Below are 22,352 nucleotides of genomic sequence, written 5' to 3'. Positions count from 1 at the left end.
AGATTTGTAAATTACTTCTATTTAAAAATGTTAATCCTTACAGTACTTATCAGCTGATGTATGCTTCACAGGAAGTTCTTTTCTTTTTGAATTTATTTTCTGTCTGACCACAGTGCTCTCTGCTGACACCTCTGTCCATGTCAGGAACTGTCCACAGCAGGATATTTTTGTTATGGGGATTTGCTCCAGTTCTGGACAGTTCCTGACATGGACAGAGGTGTCAGCAGAGAGCACTGTAGTCAGACAAAAAATAACTTCCTGTAGAGCATACAGCAGCTGATGAATACTGAAAGGATTAAGATTTTAAATTAGAAGTAATTTACAAATCTGTTCAACTTTCTGGCACCAGTGGATTAAAAAAAACTGTTTTCTACATCACAAATTCAAAGCTCTGGTTCCAAATTGTCCTCATATCTCCTTGATCATTTAGATTCCCTAAATCAGTGTTTTCCAAAAAGTGTGTCTCCAGCTGTTGCAAAACTACAACTCCCGGCATGCCTGGACAGCCTTTGGCAGTACTTTGTGGGATTTTCCTTTTTCTTATTTTTGCAGTTTTGTCTTTTATCCCACTCTTGTGTGTATATCCGCTGAGCCTAGATAAATTACTGTCTTTATCTTTTTTCTCTATTTTTGTTGATTTTCATGTTTACACATAATAGTGCCTTAGGACGCTTTATTTTTACATGCTAAATAAATGTTACTTTATAAAAAGAGCTATTTGTTACAATAGTTCTATGCCTCCCCATACAAAATGATGTTGAGGTGCCGCTTGGCTGGGGCCTAGTATACGCCTTTGGGTTTGCCATGTTGCATATAGTACCCATGCGCAACAGGAAAGATTGTATTCAGACAATATACTGCAATACATACACACAGCAGTGATTTGTAAAATAAGTCATAAGGGGTTGTCCATGATTAGAAAAACAGGGGATACGTTGTCTTTTGCTGCAGATGTCCTTTAAATCGTGATAAAAATGGTCATATCTACTCCAAAATGATACCAATAAAAACTACAGCCTTCCTTGCAAATAAGCCCTCACAAGCCTCCATCGCAAAAAAATGTAGGCAGTCAGTATATAGCCATGCAAAACAAACCTTGAAGAAAAAAAGTTTTTTGTTTAATTAAAGTGAAGTATAACAAAAACTATATAAATGTGTTATTACCATAATCATACTAACCAGCTGAATAAAGTTAATGTAATTTATACTTCACAGTGAAAAACGAAACCCAAACAATAGCTACTTAAAAAAAATACAACTCATCCTACGAAAAAACATGCAACCACAAGAAAATAAAGTAAGGCTCCTTTCACACTACCATTTGTGCACGGTAGGTGAAGTCCGTTAGGAAGATAGCGGGAGAAAAATTTGTGCTTGCAACATCTTTTTCTCCCGCTATCTTCAGCCCCAATAACGGGAGTTCTAACAGACGTTAGAGGAATCCCATTCAAGTGAATGGGATCCTCTTTGCCCACTATGACTCCCATAAAAGAGCCATAAACGTCCGTTTGTAACGGAGCCACTTTCATCGTGTGAAAGTAGCCTTAGTTCTGGTTCTTAGGGAAAAAAAATTAAACAAAACAGGACAGCACTTAAAGGGGTTATTCAGTTATCAAAAAAGTATCCCCTATCCACCAGATATGACCGTGTTTCCCATAACTCCCAATTGTCTGATCACAGAGGGTCCAAATGCGATTTTCAAAACAGGACCGTTGGACCCTCACCAATCACGAGAACTGGATCCCCTGTCCTCAAAGTGAACAAGGCAACAGTGCACAGGCCCTTTACTCTCTACGGGACCAATGTACTTTTCTATCTTTGACAGTCCTATAGCGTATGATTGTTAGGGCAGTGCGCATGGTCAACTTCCATCATTAATGCAAGGGATCCCCGTTTTCATAATTGGTAAGGGTCCTAGCAGTCAGATCTTCCACTGTCATGTGATAGGTTATAATTTTGGGGCTTTAAGGTGTTGATAGACAGCTCATGCACTATGTGACAGAAAGTCAAACTGTGAACAGAAAGTCATAACTTTTTCATTTCCTACACAACAGACATTTTCTTATTTTCTACAGGCTCCATAAACCTTTATACATGGAGATCAGCAGCCATTTGCAGCAATGTAGATGACATTATGTGACATATTAAGTGACTTTTAAAGAAGCTGGTAACAACCAATGATTTCTACATTTTATCATCATAAAGATTATACAGACAGGCTGTAACAGGGCTGTAGAACAGGGGGATGTAAATTATATAATCAATTTGTATGCAAATATAAGTGTTATCAAATAAACCCGGTTAATCTCTGGACTCGCCTCCAGTCGATGTCAAACACTTAACGTTATCTTTGTTTGCTTTCAGGCCTGAAATAATGGCGATGCGCACCTGGAAGGAGGCCAGGTAGTCTCAGCAATGCTGATCAATAAAATACATAGCAATTTCTTGTGTCAACAGAATAAGACTGTGGATGTGCAGTCGTGCACAAATTGCCAACGTGTTTTTATACGGAATGTGAGGCTTGGCTGAAGCACAGGGCTTTATGTCCTCCATGTTGGGCCAACTGCTTCATTACACGGGCCAGCTGGTTTTAAAAAATGGGAGCATGTCCCAGCCATGGCAAAACATGGGTACAGCAGACAACACGAGGTAATTCTGCTTTGTTATAGCTTTGTTTGTAATCAATGTTTACCAAGAAAATGAAAGGGGTTTTCCAGTTTTTGTATCATATTTGGGGTTTTCCAGTTTTATAAAAATAAAAAGTGTATTCAAACCTAAAGTGAATCTGACAGGTATTGCACCAACACTAAACCCAATACACTGGATTGTAGTGCGGGTGAATAGCTGTAAGAAAAGAAGAGTCACTTACATTTTACGGTTAGGTATTTGCTGCGTTCTGGCTGTTACAATCTCATTGCCATTGCGCTCCTGTGCTCAATGGAGGGAGGGAGCTGGTTCGCCCAAATCCCCTGCCTCACCAATATTCACTCCCCGGTCCATCCCCTTCCATGATGCGAGAGCAAGTGTAGCGAGGAGCAGAGCACTCAGGTACTGAGGCAGGGGAGCTTGTTGAGCTGTCTCCCTGACATCTGATACCGTAGATCACCCCCCTAGATGTCCATGTGATAAATTATACATAGGACAGTTATCATATCGATGGGGGAACATCAGTATAACATAAACATGGAATATGAGGGGCACCCCCTTTCAAAACATTTTAAGGAAAAAGGAGATTTTTATGCTTACTGTAAAATCTCTTTCTCAAAGGATCCATTGGGGGACACAGACCGTGGGTATATGCTGCTGTCTCTAGGAGGCTTGACACTATGGCAACAAGAAAGTCTGCTCCTCCCAGCAGGGTATACCTGCCTACAGGCACCTGGGGTAATCAGTTTTAGTCCCAGAGCAATAGGAGAAGACAGACAGGTCAAGAGAAAAACCACAAACTGTCCGAGAAACCAGAAGAAAAGGTAACTGAACATACCCTCGGACAGATAATTGAAATAGGAACACAAGAAAAAGGGTGGGAGCTGTGTCCCCAATGGATCCTTCGAGAAAGAGATTTTACGGTAAGCATACAAATCTCCTTTTCTCTATCGGCTCCATTGGGGGACACAGACCGTGGGTGTACTAAAGCCGTCCCTTGGGTGGGTAAGGAAATCAGTTAGGTGGACAGCTGGACCACCGCCGCCTGCAACGCCTTACGGCCCAGAGGAGCATCAGCTGATGCAAAGGTATGAATCTGGTAGGACCTTGTGAAAGTGTGCAAAGACGACCACGTGGACGCTTTACAGAACTTTGAGGCCGAAGCCACATAGCGGAGTGCCCAGGATGCCCCGAAAAACGTGTGGAATGAGCCAAAACCCTGAAGGGTGGGATCTTCCCCTTGCAGCGGCAAGCTTCCGAAATAGCAGACCGGATCCACCGAAAAATGGTGGCCGTAGAAGCAGGTTGTCCTGAACGACGACCTTCCGTAAAAACAAAAAAAGGAGTTACACTGCCGAAAGGAAAAGGTGACAGAGTCCGAACAGCCCTCACCACAAAAAGTTTGTGGGGCAAACGCTCCCTGGTATGAGATGGGACCGGACAAAAGAACAGCAGGACGATGTCCTTATTGAGATTAAAAAGTCGAAACCATCTCAAGAAGGACGGACCTGGACGGAAAACAACTTTTCCTGGTAAACAATCAGGAAGGGAGAATGGCAGGAGAGAGCTGCCAGCTCTGACCCCCTCCAAACCGAGGAAGAGCAATAAGGAACGCCACCTTCCAGGGAAGGAGGCGAAGAGGAATGTCCCTGAAAGGTTCAAAAGGAGCGCCTAAGACCAAGTGTAAGTCCCAAGGGGAAGAAGGGGACCGATAAGGAGGGGCAGCATGCTCCACTCCCTGAAGCAGGTCTGGACATGAAAATTGAACGCCAGAGGATGTTGAAAAATAATGGAAAGGGCCGAAGGGAGAAGAGCCAACCCTTGGGCCAGCCCAACTGCAAAAGGGAAAAGGGTCGGGAAAGGAAAACCACAACCTGAGAAAAAAAGGCTGAGGCTCACACCAACGAAAATAAGACCGCCAGGAATGGTGGCAAATCTTTGCAGAGAAAGGCCTGAGAGCCCTCAGCATGGTGCAAACCACTTGGGAAGAGAAGCCACGGGTCCTCAGAACCGCGGTCTCAACCGCCACGCCATCAAAAGCAGAGATGGTAAATTGGGGTGGCACAGGGGACCTGAGATAGGGGGTCTGGACGAGAGGGAAGGCGCAGCGGTAAGTCGTTACAGTCAAACACCAGACACACTGCTTAGCCCCAGATATAATAAAAATTCCCCCGTAAAGGCAAGGAGGGAATCCCTCCTGGCCAGCCCCAACAGCCCACATATAGAAGAGTGGGACAGAAACTAGGGGTCTCCAGAGGTTGAAAGTCCGCTCCTGTGAGAAAAAAGGGGGAAAAATACTCACCTCAGTCAGAAGAACTTACCTCATGAAGTCTTCCTATGAAGTCTTCAGCCAGCATTGTCACCTGCAGCAAGCCAAGCTCAAAGCGGGGCGAACAGGGAGGTAGGGGGACCCGGACCCATGAGGTACAACCCCAGGCGCTGACTGTTGGCGAGAAGGGGTTAACAGTACATCCAAGATGCCTGCCACCTCTTGCAATGGGGAAACAGTGAACATTGCGTTCCTGAGTCCCCACCTGAAAACAGTAAATAAAAGGGAATAAAAAAAATCTAACCCGTCCCTAAACTTAAAAAGAAACAAAAAATATGAGACCTGGTCTGGGGAGAACTCCAGGCCATGTCTACCTCCTTAAGACACTAAGCTGAAACTGATTACCTCAGGTGACTGTGGGCGGGTATACCCTGCTGGGAGGAGCCGACTTTCTTGTTGCCATAGTGTCAAGCCTCCTAGAGACAGCAGCATATGCCCATGGAAAGCATGGCTCTTCTATGATAGGATCCACATTTTTGGGACTGAAAAAGATCTCACCCCATTGCAGGGGAGGGAACTACATTGCCCAGATGTCACGGACTGAAGGGAAGCGGATGTTTGAACTAAATACATCAGCGCCGAATGGGTTTAACATGGATTTTGAAATGTTTAGATTTTTATAAATATATGAAAACTGCAATCTATTCACAATAAGCAGCATGAGTGTTGACTAGCTAGAGGCATAAATAAGGGATGGAATAAGACTACAAACATTCCGGATGAAGGAGACCGTTCAGTCTTTGAAACACAATGAGAGGTATTCTGATCTATCTGCCATACTGTAGTGACGTCGCTTTCTTGACATCCAGCTAACATTTGCACACTCGAGAGGGAATGGGTACGGTTGGTGCCACCTTTAACCCCATAGATATGAATGGTTTTAATTCAGAAACGTATGTTCCATTGTAAAAAAAAAAATAGAAAAATCAACCCCTATTATGCATCTGTATTTGACTTATTTTGTTATGCAGAAGTCTGAATGAGGCCTTAACTGAGATTAATGAGGCATTAAAGGGGTACTCCGGTGCATCCCCTATCCAAAGGATAGGGGATAAGATGTCTGATCGCGGGAGTCCCGCAGCTGGGGACGTCCGCGATCATGCACGCGGCACCCCGTTAGTAATCAGTCCCCGGAGCGTGTTCCCAGCTGCAGGACTTCCGCGATCAGGCATCTTATCCCCTATCCTTTGGATAGGGGATAAGATGTGTAAGCACCGGAGTACCCCTTTAAACAAAAGATTTTGATCATTTTGGCTTAAAAATTGAGTTATTTTATAATTGATATTTCTTACATTAATAATTTCAGAATAAAATTCTTACAAATGTTAGATATCTATATAAATATAAAGCTTGTAAAGAACTAAACCCTGTCATTCCTTAAACCTTCCAGGCTCCTTGACTCTAATAATAAAAAATTACTCCTGCCTTCTAGACCTTAGGTCGAGTGATATTATAAAGGAGATTCATCCTATAGACGGATGTGGCTGGAGAATCATGTGAGCTCCATAGCAGCATAAATCGCTTTACTAACCTTTGCTACCAATCACGTTTACTATTTGTTCCAGAAATTTTTTTTACATTCCGCAATGTAATCGGTTTCCTATCAAAGTCTCTTTTGTCCCAACTGCTTAGGTTATTATTTACAACCTTATATGATTTGCATAACAAGAGTAATGCCACTAATATATGCAGACTGTAGGAGTGACATTTTTTTGTTTTGACAGAAGTGGGAAGCAATGTCTTAGGGGGTTTGTAAGGGTCGATGCTCCACTTTCCGGAGATAGAAGGAAGAAAAAAAACTAATTTACCTTTTCTGGAAAAATTTGGTTCTCAAACTGACTGATTCTTTACCTTAAATGGAATATGCGGTCTAGATTTTCTTTTATTTACTGATTAGAGCTGGATACTGAATTGTAAACAAAAAAAAAAATTGGACATTATTATTGGGGGCTGCCATCTGATCTGTTTTTTTTACCAGTATTACGAGTAATAGAGAGATGCTTTACAACCCCATAGACATAGTCAGAACAGACTGGAAATGTCCCATTCACATGAATGGGAAAGATCTCTGGGAGTGCTCTGTGACCCTTGCAGAGCAGGAAAGAGGAAATCGTATTGCTCGACGTCCTGGACATGCAGTTCCGGGCAAAGGGCAGATTAATTTCTCTGACATTTAGCCCTTCTTTGGGAAAGCAGGGCTGGACAGATAACTCAGCAGCGCTCAGGATGTATGGAGCAGGTTCCTGACTCGAACCCAATCTATACCAGGCGGCCCCCCAGCCAATTAAGTAGAATAAAAAGCGATTAAAAGGTCAGATCAATACCAAAAAATTAGCCATTATACAGCCTGGTATAAGGGAAAATAATATTACAGGGGTAAAAAAAAAATGTCAATTAAAAAAACTATTCTAAAAAGTTTTTTTTATTTTTATTTAAATTAGTATAATGTGACAGAAAAAAACTTGGTATTGCTGTAATCAGGCCCACTTAAAGTATCAAAATAACGTTAGTTTGACCACAAGGCATAAAAAAGAAAACCATTAAATTTGCTAAATTAACTTTTTTTTTATATCAATTTCACCTCGCCAATATTTATTTATTTTTTTGCTTCAGAGCTTCCATATGTTATCTATATATATAAAACTCAATGGGCCTCATTTACTAAGAGTTTCGGGTTTTTACTAGTGGGAAAAGTTGTTTCAGACATGCAGGATTCCTCACTATTTACTATTGGGAAAAGTCGGGAACATTTTCTGACCAGCTTTTTCTAGGTCGATATTTCCAGCCATTTACCCACAGGATTTTCTGTGAATTCCATAGTAAATCGTCCGGGTTGTGAAACCACACCCCTTTTTGACCGGACACGCCCCTTTTGCGACAGACCACGCCCCTTTTAGGGTTTGTCAGATTTTTCAGGTGCAGACATGTCTGAGACAAAATAACCAGACAAAAACTAGTAGGTTTAAGCTAAGTAAACGAGGCCCAATGTGTGTGTGTATGTATGAGTGTGTGTGTATGTATGAGTGTGTGTTTGTGTGTGTATGTTCCAGCATCATGTCCAAACCGCTAAAGATATTAACATGAAACTTGACACACATGTTACTTATATGTCAACAACAAACATAGGATAGGTAATTTAACCCTTATCCACCCCCATTTGCCAGGGTCGGGGTTTTTGTTTAAAGTCCCATACAAGTCTATGGGAAATATATGTTACTGCATAACTTCCAAACGGCTGGAGATATTGCGATAATACTTGGTCACATGTTACTTATATGTCCACTTAAAATCTAGGATAGTTCATTTAACCCTTAACTACCCCCATTTGTGAGGGTTGGGGTTTTTGTTTAAAGTCCCACGTAAATCAATGGGAAATGTATGTTCCCACATAACTTCAGTACGGCTAGAGATATTTCAATACCTGGTACACATATTACGGGTTGGGATAGGAGGTCGAGATGAGGTCAAGAAAGGAGAACGGGATAGGAGGACGGGATGGGAGGTCGAGATAGGAGGTCGGGATAGGAGGACGGGATAGGAGGACGGGATAGGAGGACGAGATAGGAGGACGAGATAGGAGGTCGGATATGGGGTTGGGATATGACAACAATATATGAGGATGGGATATGACGTAAAAAGCTTTCTCTGTTGATTTTCCTCCACAACAAGGATCAGGAAGGAAAAACCGGCAACGCTGGGTACTCAGCTAGTCTATATATATAAAAAGATAAGGCCTGACTCACTGAATCATCAACTCCTACCCTAAACCCTTGGACCTAGAAAGCTGAATTTTTTCACTGGTGTTGTTTTTAAGACGTAGACGAGGAATAAGAAAGGATTTTTCGAAATTCAACCATTAAGGGGGTGAAAAAGGGGTTGAAAGTTTGTATGGAAGTCCGTCATTTTTGAAGCTAGAAGCATGAAACTTTGTTTTTAGGCTAACAATTAGAGATAAAGAAACACGTGTTTTAACGTTTTCTAAAAGTCCACTCCTGAAGGGGTGAAACTGGAGTTCAAAGTTTGTATGGATTAACCCCTTGCCGCAGAACGCCGGGTATACCTGGTGCTGTAGCACGGGAGGGTTATGAAGCGAGCTCAGGAGCTGAGTTCGCATCATACCCACACGGTCCCGGCTGCTATCAGCAGCCAGGACCCGTGGCTAATGCCGGACATCGCCGTTCCGGCAGATGTCCGGCATTAACTCTTTAGATGCGGTGATCAAAGTTGAAAGAACTCAGGTTGTATTGATGCCCGTAGACTGTACCCAGAGGGGCCTCATTACTATAGGATCGTAAAAAGTAGATCTATGTTACCCCAAATTTAACGTGAGCGAAGCCGCGGGCAAAAGCTAGTGGAAAAATACAAGGTGTCTGTCACGATTCGGCTCACAGGTAGTGGATCCTCTGTGTCAGCGAGGGATTGGCGTGGACCGTGCTAGTGGACCGGTTCTAAGAGGCTACTGGTGTTCACCAGAGCCCGCCGCAAAGCGGGATGGTCTTGCTGCGGCAGTAGCAACCAGGTCGTATCCACTAGCAACGGCTCAACCTCGCTGACTGCTGAGAAGGCGTGGTACAGAAGGACTAGGCAGAGGCAAGGTCAGACGTAGCAGAAGGTCGGGGCAGGCGGCAAGGTTCGTAGTCAAGATGGATAGCAAAAGTTCAGGTAACACAGGCTTTGGACACACTAAACGCTTTCACTGGCACAAGGCAACAAGATCCGGCAAGGGAGTGCAGGGGCAGTGATCAGATATAGTCTGGGAGCAGGTGGAAGCCAATTAAGCTAATTGGGCCAGGCACCAATCATTGGTGCACTGGCCCTTTAAGTCTCAGAGAGCTGGCGCGCGCGCCCTAGAGAGCGGAGCCGCGCGCGCCAGCACATGACAGCAGGGGACCGGGACGGGTAAGTGACCTGGGATGCGATTCGCGAGCGGGCGCGTCCCGCTGTGCGAATCGCATCCCCGACGGCCATGACAGTGCAGCGCTCTCGGTCAGCGGGACTGACCGGGGCGCTGCAGGGAGAGAGACGCCGTGAGCGCTCCGGGGAGGAGCAAGGACCCGGAGCGCTAGGTGTAACAGTACCCCCCCCTTAGGTCTCCCCTTTTCTTTGTCCGGTAACTGCCTCCCCTGGGATGAGGACACCGGGAAAGAATGGAGGGTTTCCTCAACGGCAGGCAGTACAGCAGGAGTGGGAATGGGGAGGGAGGGCAGAGGGCGAAGCCTGGCATGGGGCAGTGTGTCACCAGGACGGGGGCCATGAGGAGGCACTGAGGCTTGCCTGACGGGACTGGGAGGGGGGGAGAGGCACTTCCTATGGCAGGCAGAGTCCCAGTTCTTGATCTCCCCGGTGGTCCAATCAAGGGTGGGAGAATGAAGCCGGAGCCATGGCAGACCGAGGAGGACCTCAGAAGTACAGTTGGGAAGGACGAATAACTCAATCCTTTCGTGGTGGGGTCCAATACACATCAGGAGGGGTTCTGTGCGGTAACGCACGGTGCAATCCAATCTGACTCCGTTGACCGCGGAAATGTAGAGCGGCTTGACGAGACGGGTCACCGGGATGCGGAATTTATTCACAAAAGACTCCAAAATAAAATTCCCAGAGGCACCAGAGTCCAAGCAGGCCACGGCTGAGAGGGAGGAGTTGGCTGAAGGAGAAATCCGCACGGGCACCGTGAGACGTGGAGAAGCAGACTTAGAACCAAGAGACGCCACACCCACGTGAGCTGGGTGCGTGCGTTTCCCAGACGTGAAGGACGAATAGGACAATCCACCAAGAAATGCTCGGTACTGGCACAGTACAGACAAAGATTTTCTTCCCTACGGCGATTCCTCTCTTCCTGGGTCAGGCGAGACCGATCCACTTGCATGGCCTCCTCGGCGGGAGGCCCAGGCGTAGACTGCAAAGGATGCTGTGGGAGAGGTGCCCAGAGATCTAAGTCTTTTTCCTGGCGGAGCTCCTGATGTCTCTCAGAAAAACGCATGTCAATGCGGGTGGCCAAATGGATAAGTTCTTGCAGGTTGGCAGGAATCTCTCGTGCGGCCAGCACATCCTTGATGCTACTGGATAGGCCTTTTTTAAAGGTCGCGCAGAGAGCCTCGTTATTCCATGATAATTCGGAAGCAAGAGTACGAAATTGGATGGCGTACTCGCCCACTGAAGAATTACCCTGGACCAGGTTCAGCAGGGCAGTCTCGGCAGAAGAAGCTCGGGCTGGTTCCTCGAAGACACTACGGACTTCAGCGAAGAAGGACTGGACTGTGGCTGTGGCAGGATCATTGCGGTCCCAGAGCGGTGTGGCCCAAGACAAGGCCTTTCCTGAAAGAAGGCTCACTACGAACGCCACCTTAGACCGTTCTGTAGGAAACAAGTCCGACAACATCTCCATATGCAGGGAACATTGAGACAGAAATCCACGGCAGAGTCTAGAGTCCCCATCAAATTTGTCCGGCAGGGACAAGCGGAGGCTAGGAGCGGCCACTCGCTGCGGCACCTCAGCGGGATCCATGGCCGGATCTACTGTCACGATTCGGCTCACAGGTAGTGGATCCTCTGTGTCAGCGAGGGATTGGCGTGGACCGTGCTAGTGGACCGGTTCTAAGAGGCTACTGGTGTTCACCAGAGCCCGCCGCAAAGCGGGATGGTCTTGCTGCGGCAGTAGCAACCAGGTCGTATCCACTAGCAACGGCTCAACCTCGCTGACTGCTGAGAAGGCGTGGTACAGAAGGACTAGGCAGAGGCAAGGTCAGACGTAGCAGAAGGTCGGGGCAGGCGGCAAGGTTCGTAGTCAAGATGGATAGCAAAAGTTCAGGTAACACAGGCTTTGGACACACTAAACGCTTTCACTGGCACAAGGCAACAAGATCCGGCAAGGGAGTGCAGGGGCAGTGATCAGATATAGTCTGGGAGCAGGTGGAAGCCAATTAAGCTAATTGGGCCAGGCACCAATCATTGGTGCACTGGCCCTTTAAGTCTCAGAGAGCTGGCGCGCGCGCGCCCTAGAGAGCGGAGCCGCGCGCGCCAGCACATGACAGCAGGGGACCGGGACGGGTAAGTGACCTGGGATGCGATTCGCGAGCGGGCGCGTCCCGCTGTGCGAATCGCATCCCCGACGGCCATGACAGTGCAGCGCTCTCGGTCAGCGGGACTGACCGGGGCGCTGCAGGGAGAGAGACGCCGTGAGCGCTCCGGGGAGGAGCGGGGACCCGGAGCGCTAGGCGTAACAGTGTCATTACAAAGTGCATCCGGTCCCATAAAAAATAAGCTATGACAATTCTAGGGCTAGGAGGAAAAAACTAAAGTGCAAAAATGAAAATTGGCCAGGACAAGTCGATTGTCATGTAGATTGTGCTTCCGTTTTAGTCCCTTGGACAAGTATTTTTTTTTACCGGGGAGGAGAGGCTGAACTTGTATTATATTTTCTAGCTACTGGTATTAGCTTTGACTGTAATACTGTACAAATCACTTTCCAGCAGCCTCCTCCTTATTATCAGACAGAACAGGAAGTCTTAGCTTAGCTTTAGGCTTAGTGGCTAGATTTCAGGATTTAAATGGGCATGGTCAGATTCAAAAACTTTTTATATGTTGTTTATCTTGGCAAATCATGGCTTTGTCCAAACTGAAGCACAGGCATGGACAAAGTCCAGTAAGTGAGGGTGGTCTAGCACTCCTCTGTGCTCTCTCCTGTCTGATAGGACTCCTCTGTTCTCTCCTTCCTGTCTGACAGTATTCCTCTGTGCTCTCTCCTGTCTGATAGTACCCCTCTGTACTCTCTCCTGTCTGATAGCACTTCTCTGTGCGCTCTCCTGTCTGATAGTACTCCTCTGTGCTCTCTCCTGTTTCATAGCACTCCTCTGTGCTCTCTCCTGTCTGATAGGACTCCTCTTTGCTCTCTCTTGTCCTATCAGACCGCATGCTAGCCCACCCTCACTTACTGGACTTTGTCCATGCCTATGCTTCAGCTTGGACAAAGCCATGATTTTATAAGCCATGATTTCTATAAAAAGGAAAAAAAAATTCTTATGAAGTATATTTGAAAGGTTAATGTTTTGCTAAGATGTACAAGATATAAAAAGTTTTTAAATCTGACTCATTTGTGCTCATTTAAAAAACGTGTTTAACATAAGGACCTCATTTAAGCCATAGGTAGTTTTTGATGACACATTCCATTTAAAACGTGTACTCCAGTGTTGTAAAATTGTTCTTATATTGCTCACAGCCACTACACAGGAAGCCCCTCCAGCATGACATTTCTTAATTGTTGTGGACCTGAGGAAGGCACAAGCGTGCGCCGAAACGCATTGTCCTTTGTTGTAAAAATAACTGAATAAAAACAAGTCCTGTGTATCTGTTAGCGTTACTACCATTCGTCTTTCTACCATTTGCATACAGTAGCACTCAAAAGAAAAAGAAACCCCATTTTTTCCTTCCCTTCCACTACCTTCACCCTCTGGCAATAGATGGGGGTCCCCCTGGTCCACCATTTATAACTTTTGCTATGAAAAAATCATGTACTTGGCATCTGATAAAAATCTTACACTTTAAAAGTAGGATTATGTATTTATGACCATTTTATTTAGTGACACATTGAATAAATCACCATTTATTAGTCATGTAAAGTATATCTTTATTTTACAGTCTTTGAATCAGGCAGTGGTGATGCTCGGGCACATAAGTCTACTCCATCTGTCACAATTTTCTGTTTCACAGAATATCTGAGACAACTATTAACCTTCTTATCACGGTTGGCATCCAGGTATTTCCCAATGGCTTTATATTATCTCAGGCCTCCTCATTTTACCTTTCATTCTCCATCCTCCTGTTATTACTTCTCTCTCTCCTCTCTTACACAGGCTGAATTGCCTGTCATAGCTGTCTTATGGAGTGTCTGTGTTATAAAATTTCATTATTGAATATACAGTGCCATGGGGAGGGGTACAATAGAAAAAAGAAAAAGATGGCACAAAGGAGAATGCATAAGCTGCAGTAAAACCTGTGTCCAGAATTATAGCTGCTATGTGGCCTGTGTTACTGTGTGGACTGCTCTGCCTTTGGAATGGATTTATACTTGCTTTTCCTATTACAATAGGTTTTCATGCACGTAATAGATTACTTAACATATTGTATACTTTACTATTTTATGTCTGCAGAAAAAATAAAAATAAAATATATATATATATATATATATATATATATATATATATATATGTATATATACAGTAAAAAATGATAAAATGAAATAAAGTTTCTATACAAGTGGAGTGCTCCTTTAATTCCATTGGTTTAGTTTTGCTTTCTATAATGACAGACATGATGGAATTAAATAGTAGCATAATCTAACACGTGGGAGAATGAATGATGACCTGTCTAGAGCCATAAGCGTGGTGCATTTTTTATGACCAAGGAAAAAAAAGTAAAAAAGAAAAACCAAAAAATACATTAGCATTAGATATGGTGCCTACGGTGGCAACTCTATGTATTTAATGCAAGCCATAAAAAAATAAATAGCAGCAAGTAGCTAGCTGCTGTGAGAACAAGCAAGCCATTTGTGTGGAAGGAGAGGCGCATTAATGATGCATGGTGGAGCCTGAAATATTCATAGGGGGGGGGGGGGGGGCTGTTAAGAGTTACGATGGGCTACAAAATCATCTCAGGCATGGTCATTTGTTTCAGGATTGTACATCTTTATCAATAGGAGATACAGCACAACAAGTTGCTTTACTTTACAACTTACTGAGAAGAGATTTTTACATAGGTCACTGTATATGGGCATTTCCGAAGCTGTTTTAGAAACCATCAATCACTTGTTTTATGTATGACACAGAGGATAGTGCAGAGGAATCTGCACGTAGCCACATCGAAAACAACTTGGAAAATTGTAAGTAATGGAAGCAGCCATGTCTAAGCTATATCAGGTACAAGTAAGATACAGGGGCACAAAGAGGAGATTGATATGTGATATGGAAAACATAGCCAATCCAATAGTCTGAAACAAAAGATTGAATATAATGAATTGCAACACTTTAGGGGTTAAAATGGTCCATTCATCCCTTTTTTTTATGAGGAAATGTTCTTTTTTTGCAATAAACTACTGATGTCATGAAAAATACCAAACTGATGAAGGGACCAATTTAACCCCAAAATGTGTTACCCATTTTATCAATAAACAGCTTGGTGAAGAATACCTGTCAAAGGCTTCAATATACAGCAATCTTCTCCTATTTTGCACAATTCCGATTACCATATTGCTTGCACTTACTATTTGTACTTACACTTTTTTTATTGGGTCTGGTTATATACGGAGTTACAGGTTACATGTTAAATTGTTATTTATTGATTGGGGTGCAATAAACATTAATTTATTTAATAATTTTTTCATTGGCATATTGCAGTTGATGCAATATGTATAGACACTTCACACTCCACGTCTTTAATTCAGCTTTAACACTATTACATTTCTTGTGGGCCCCCACCATTTTTACTCCGGTGAAGGGGTACTCCTAATTTTTTTTATTTAAATTAACTGCTGCCAGAACGTTAAACAGATTTGTAATTTACTTCTGTTTAAAAATCTTAACCCTTCCAGTACCTATCAACTGCTGTATGCTACACAGGAAGTTCTTTACTTTTTAAATATATTTTCTGTCTGACCACGGTGCTCTCTGCTGACACCTCTGTCTGTCTCAGGAACTGTCCAGAGCAGAAGCAAATCCCCATAGCAAACCTATCCTGCTCTTGACAGTTCCTGAGACAGACAGAGGTGTCAGCAGAGAGCACTGTGGTCAGACAGAAAATATATTTAAAAAGAAAATAACTTATTGTGGAGCATACAGCAGTTGATAAGTACTGGAAGGGTTAAGATTTTTAAACAGAAGTAAATTACAAATCTGTTTAACTTTCTGGCACAAGATGATTTAAAAAAAATAAAAAATAAAAAATAATAAAAAGGTTTTTACTGGAGTACCCCTTTAACATCACTTTTGAGCTTACATGTTTTTTATGGGATACTATTGGAGATTCATTATTTTTGTTAACAATAAAATGTTTGATTATAAAACCTCAACGCAAATACATATGCAGCACGCGTTACTCCACAACTTGTGATCTCTGCCAGAGGGGTCAGGGGGACCTCGTTCTCTAGGAGGAACCTACATCTATCAGACATTCATAGTATATCCTTTGGATATGCCGTCTATATCCATATGGGAATACCACTTTAGGGTATGTTTACACATACATAATCTGCTGCAGAAATTTTGCTGTAGAAATTCCACAGCAGAATTTCTACAGACCCATTGAAGTCAATGGGTAGCAACAAAATTTGCTGCCGAATTTCAGAACCTAGCGTTCTAAACATGAATGTTTAGAATGCTAGGGTGGGGGACCGGAGATTGTGGGGGGGGGGGGGGGGGGGGGGGGTCCCAGCGGCCGAACTTCCCATGATCAGACATGTTATCCCTATCCTTTGGATAGGGAATAAGATGTCCAAGGGCAGAGTAACCCTTTAAGGGGTTCTACAGCTTAAAAATTGTTTCTTACATTAGAAGACCTCTTCATTGAGGAAACAACCCCCCTTATCCAGACCAGATTTCTTGTGACAGATTTTCAGTCCATCATGCAGTACATTATGTAAGACATATTGTTTGAAAAGACCACCCCCACTAGAAGGCCACTTTTTAATGCAATTTTGGATGGTCTTCTCTAAGACGTTTCACTGTACCTTACATCCTCATGCTGTGTAGTTTTGTACCTGCGTTTTTTGTTATTACTTGTTATTTCCCAGCCCCCCCCCTCCTCCCCCCCCTTTCCTTGTTATAGTCCTTTTATTTTTGGTGTCTATTATGTAAATTGGCAGTGCTGTATGAAAATAACTAAAAAAATATTCAAAACTGGGTTAGGGACTTAAACTTTTCCTTCTCTGACACTGTATGATGAGAAAGGACGGTGACCGATTGGCTTTACTAGACATCATACTATATCTGCTAAGATACTGCGTGATTTTGCTGCTCTCCCATCACAATACCAGCCAGGGTCATAGAAGCCGAAAAAGCAACAAGCAATGCGAGAAGGTGAAGAGATCACATGACACTTTGAAGATATCATGTGATATCCCTAGTGAAGCCAATCGGCACGGTCCTTTCTCGTTGTACAGTATTAGAGAAGGGAATGTTCATGCCCAGCTCTTAATTTAATCATTTTCATCAGCGCTGTCTAATTGCTTATTGGGTGGTGAAAATAGCAGAAAGGAGGAAAAACTATGGCCCAGATTTACCTAACTGTGTGAGAGAAAAAATTGAGATTTTCCCACAACAACCAATCACAGCTCAGCTAACGAGCTCTGGTAAAGTGAAACTTGAGCTGTGATTGGTTGTAGTGGGAAAATCTCTCTATTTTATAGAGGTATATAACTATTCTGAATATTATGGGGTGGTGACAGGTCCTTTCCCAAGCCCAACACTATCGATATGCAAAATTACTACTTGCTGGTCTACTCACCGTGAGACGACAGTAAGCGTAAACTCTCATATTTCCCGTACTGTGCAGCTATAAATAAAGGTGTAATGCCAAAGTCATCTCTGCACTCTTTATCCACTCCATTCTCGAGAAGTAGCTGTATAAGGTCAGTGTGCTCCTGGGGATACGGTGATATTCAATTAGTTGCAATTTTAAATAAAATGGTCTAATACGTCTGTTTTAGGCAATAGCAGAAAGTGATCTACAACATCATAGACATGTCAAACTTTACAAATTTTAAAATTGCGTATGTAAGTTGTCAGGTAATTTTTTTATATTTCTATTGACAAATATATTACTATAGCATACAAATTCTGTAGCAGACTGTATTTTACAACTGTATCCATTTTTACAGTAAAACTATGGAAATAATGGGGGGGGGGGGGTGAGAGGGCAGGGGGGATGTATGAAGCACATTTACACCCGTTTTGGCATATAAAAGTTGCTAAATTTCACATTTGGGTCCAAATAAAAGTCCAAAAAAAAAGTAGAAGGGTTTTTGTGAAATGACGTGGCAAAAGATGCATCAAATATACTTCACTCCGATCTAGTTGGTTTTCCAAATTTTTCCTCTATACTTTGGATCTCCTTAGAAACACACATAGCTCAACTCCCGCTTATTTCTCTTCCTTGGAATACAATATCTGCCCTTGGTGAGGTCTGAAAGGATCTACCAATGACATTACGATCTGCACTTTATATCTGTAAAGTATACTCTCCACATCACTCTCTTTTCTCCGGATGGCCCCCTTACCCCCTAAATGGAAGTAGATCCTTCCTCCCAGGCTTACATGCTAGAGCTGGGTGGTATGACCAAATATGTGTATCACGGTATTTTGGTAACTTATGGTGGTTCCACGGTATATAAAGGTGTTTCCCCCCCCCCAAATCAGGTGACCCGCGAGCGCTGTTCTGCTTCTCATACCCCCCCCCCCCACAATTAATTATCAGCCCAGCGCTGCTCTGTCCCAACGTCGGGGAACTAATCATATGTGACCCGCAAGCGCTGTTCTGCCCCCCCCCCCCCAATTAATTTTCAGCCCAGCGATGCGCTGTCCCTATCGGGGTAAATACTCACATGTCACCCGCAAGCGCTGCCCTCCTTGTCTTCCTGTTTGTTGCGGCCGCCGGCGCTGACACTCTATACTGTATGCTGTATCCCTATGTCCGGGCTCCAAAAGATAAACAAAATAAACTTTAACTCACCTTCCTACATCGGCCTCACGCTCTTCCTGGGGACAGGAACGTCGGAAAGCAGTAAGCCTATCACCGGCCGCAGTGATGTTCCGCCTCGGCCGGTGATAGGTTGAGCCCACTGTCATGTAAGAAGCCGGCTTATTACATGACAGTGCGAACAGCCTATCACCGGCCAAGCCGGAACATCGCTGCGGCCGGTGATAGGCTGACGGCTCTCCAACGCTTCCGTCCCCAGGAAGCAGGTCCAGACCGACGGGGAAAGGAGAGTTAAAGTTTATTTTGTTTATCCCAATGCAGATGAGAAGTGAAGAAAAAACGGAGCACAGACCTTAAGTTGCAGATGATCAGGAACTTCTTTATTGAAGACTTGGGGACACCATATGCTGGGGGAGCAGGACGCCAGACAGTTCGTGGGCTATGACCGTATCGTACTTCAGCGCTTCATCTGGCCCTATCTTTTGCAGCCCGGGCATAGGGATACAGCGTACAGTACAGAGAGTCAGCGCCGGCGGCCCGCAACAAACAGGAGGACGAGGAGGGCAGCGCTTGCGAGTAATATGTGAGTATTTACCCCGATGGGGACAGCGTAGCTCTGGGCTGATAATTAATTAGGGGGGGGGGGCCGAACTGCGCTTGCGGGTCACATATGATTAGTTCCCCGATGTGGGGACAACGCAGCGCTGGGTTGATAATTCATTCATTCCCGAGAATGAGGGGCCCAACCGGTAATGCGGTATGGGAAAAATTCATATCGTGCAGCACAAAAATTTCAGTATTCGGTATGAACCGGTATACTGCCCAGCACGACTACATGCACCTCCTGATTAGACCCTGTACGTTTACATTCACATGTTCCCGAATGCTCAGTGGTAGTTCTTTACTGCCCCTGGAGGAGATTCTTCCCAAAATGCCTAGATCCCTGCTGCACTTCTTAGACTACTCTCAACTTTGTTGAAATACCCATAGAGATCACCTGCGCCACACATTTTTATCCAGCAGGAAGGGGGAAAATTAGAACTTTGCCTACTTAATAACATTAAAAAAAAAAAACTTTACTTACCTCTAGCACTCCCGTGCCCGGAGTGATGTCGAGGCCCAGAGTGTCACACTGCTCCTCAGCCAATTACTGGCCGCAGAGATGTCCCGCCTTGGCTAGTGATCGGTTGAGCAACACAACGTCAATCCGGGCCCAAGCATAATGATTTTTTACTTGAAGAGAATTATAGGCAAAGACTGGAGAAGAACACCGAAGGCACTGTTGGAGCACTGGAAGTAAGTTACGGTTTATTTTTTTTATTTTCTGTTAAGTGAGCAAAGTTCTAAACTCCCTCCGCCCTTCCTGCCAGAAAAACCCTTTAACACCTTTTGAGTTGTTGTGTATTGCCTCTACTCCTTCACTGTATGATGTTTTACTGATGGGACAGTCGGAGCCGCCCTTACATACATCTTCACTTGGGAAAAGCAGTTGGACCAAGCTTTTACTCCGGAGGATTGGACGAAGTCACTTACATTGCCAAAAGATGTTGCTTTCTGACAACATTAAGGAGACAAAGTAGAAAATTTTGGTATTGTGCACCTGCCTTCATGCATCCTATGTATTCACTGTCTCCTGAGTTTTGCTGGTGATGCAGCATTGAAGTAGGCACTAGGTTACACACTTAGTTGGGTTGTTCCCTACTTTAACCTTTCTGAAATAAAGTGATTCACCCAATTACATGTCAAAGGTTTTTTAAAGTCACAGGTACACTTTAAAGACAGTTTACTTTTGGAAGCACGTCAGCTCTACCAGTGATATCTATTTACAAGATGTCTAATATGTTTGAGAATTTTACAAAACTTGGAGCCAGAAGTCTTATAGTATTGGTGCAAGGAAGGAAGTGCCTGCTCAGCTAATCACTGGCTGCAGTGCCGACATACTTTAACCATTGACTAGCTGGGGCGGCTCATCCCTTGTGTGGAGAGGAGATTAGAAAGTGGTGAGCAGGTGAGAAAAGCAGCAGCAGGGGAGTATAGACTGAACTGTATTGATATTTTTTCAAAACATAAAAGGAAATTAGTGGACAACCCCTTTAAGAGGTGTGTGTCTTATAACAAATGTGGTGCATTGTTCTTTAGTGTACTTTGAGTTAACATTGGTATATGAAATAACTGTCATAATAAACAACATTTGTAGCTTCACATGTAACTATATTGTATATCGAGACCTAGAAGGACAAGCAGTTTCAAAAATATCCTGTATATAGTTTTATTCCATATCCCTCATATACTGCTTGTAGAAGTTGAGATATGGAGCGAACAACACATCAGCTCTGCATTGTCAAGGAGTCAACTAAATTTCATATATATCTTGGCTACTCATGCATGTTTTTAATATACACAACAGATGGTCAGCTGGTCCTGTGGGAATCAGCAGATGTAGCCTATGTATGTCCATGTAATGTGTGCGAGGCCATTTTAAAGAAAGTAGTGTGGCCCGGCTACTTTGTACAACTGGTAATGGCAAGATGCAGGTTGCTGTTGTGGTCTACCACTGATCGTGGAGTGGATAATTAACCAGGCCTATCTAGAAAATATGCAGCTTACCATCAGTGAGGCCTGATGAAGTGGATTCCATCCTGAACAAGAATGTGGCCCATTAACATTTGCTTTATATTTCAGCAGCAGCTTGACCACAGCTTCACATCCATTCTCCACAGCTTGAGAGAAAAAAAGAAAAATGTTAAAGCATTATGGTCATCTAAATAAACCTTTGATATGTTGCCTAGACACGTCAAAAGTTCAGAGATCGGTTAAGATCTCAATTCTTAGACCGCATCAGATGGTTAGATAGCCTCGTGAGGCCTGCGGTTGTGTGCTTCACTCTAAGGGCGCATTCACATCACGATTTTACCATCCTACTTCTCACGATTTTTAACTTTGAAATCGTACAAATCTGCATGCCAAGTCGTATCCATTGACTTCCATTCATTAATGATAGACAACAAATGCATCAATTTTGATCTGCATCCGATTTTGCACGATTTAAGTTCGGAGGTAAAATCGTGGTTGACCACGATTTTTCATGCACATTCAAAATTGGATCAAAATAGTGTCCGATTTTTTTTATTTTTGATGTCTATGTAAATCGCATGGAATTGTGTGATTCTATCAGATTAATCACACAAATTTTTTTGTACGCATGTGCAGTAGACTTAAAAACACATACACTTAAAATATATAAAACTTTATTGCCATTGGCATATATATTCAATTTAAAAACAGGATCAGATTTTAATTGAAAAGCGGATGCAATTTTCATCTGTATGATTTTTGGATACACTTTTAAATAGGATAGCAATGACATTTTTACATACGATTGTATACAATTTTTTGCAATCCGATTTCGTCCGATCTTACAGTCCGATAATCGGATGGTTAAATCGTGTTGTGAACCTAGCCTAAGGCATACCCTAGAACCGAATGATAGCAGGAGACTCCCTTATAATTCTATGGAACCCATCTCCTGCAATCAGTCAGATTGAGTGGCCAGCTGGGGAGTGAAGCGCACAGTTACACACTTTACCTGCCAATATCTAATGATCGGAGGGGGTCTCAGGACACAGCCCCTAAATGATCTAAATTTAAAAAATGTATAACATGCTAAAAATGTATTAATATAACAGTAACACTG

General features: G+C 43.6%; 1 protein-coding gene across 5 annotated transcripts in view; it reads right to left on the bottom strand.

Moving 5' to 3' along the window:
* ASB3 (ankyrin repeat and SOCS box containing 3) overlaps positions 1-22,352 on the bottom strand; it is a 118,351-nt gene that overhangs the window by 42,887 nt on the left and 53,112 nt on the right. For all 5 annotated transcript variants that reach the window (XM_056568020.1, XM_056568021.1, XM_056568024.1 and 2 more), the window contains exons 4-5: positions 21,266-21,378; positions 17,468-17,603 (exon numbers count right to left, since the gene is read on the bottom strand). In XM_056568020.1, the coding sequence (XP_056423995.1) occupies positions 17,468-17,603; positions 21,266-21,378 (249 nt within the window). The remainder of the gene's footprint in view (positions 1-17,467; positions 17,604-21,265; positions 21,379-22,352) is intronic.

Source organism: Hyla sarda, chromosome 3 (genome assembly GCF_029499605.1).
Source record: "Hyla sarda isolate aHylSar1 chromosome 3, aHylSar1.hap1, whole genome shotgun sequence".
In the NCBI taxonomy this organism is placed as follows: Eukaryota; Metazoa; Chordata; class Amphibia; order Anura; family Hylidae; genus Hyla; species Hyla sarda.
The sequence above is the reverse complement of the archived record's forward strand: the minus strand, read 5'-3'. Positions and strand labels throughout refer to the sequence as shown.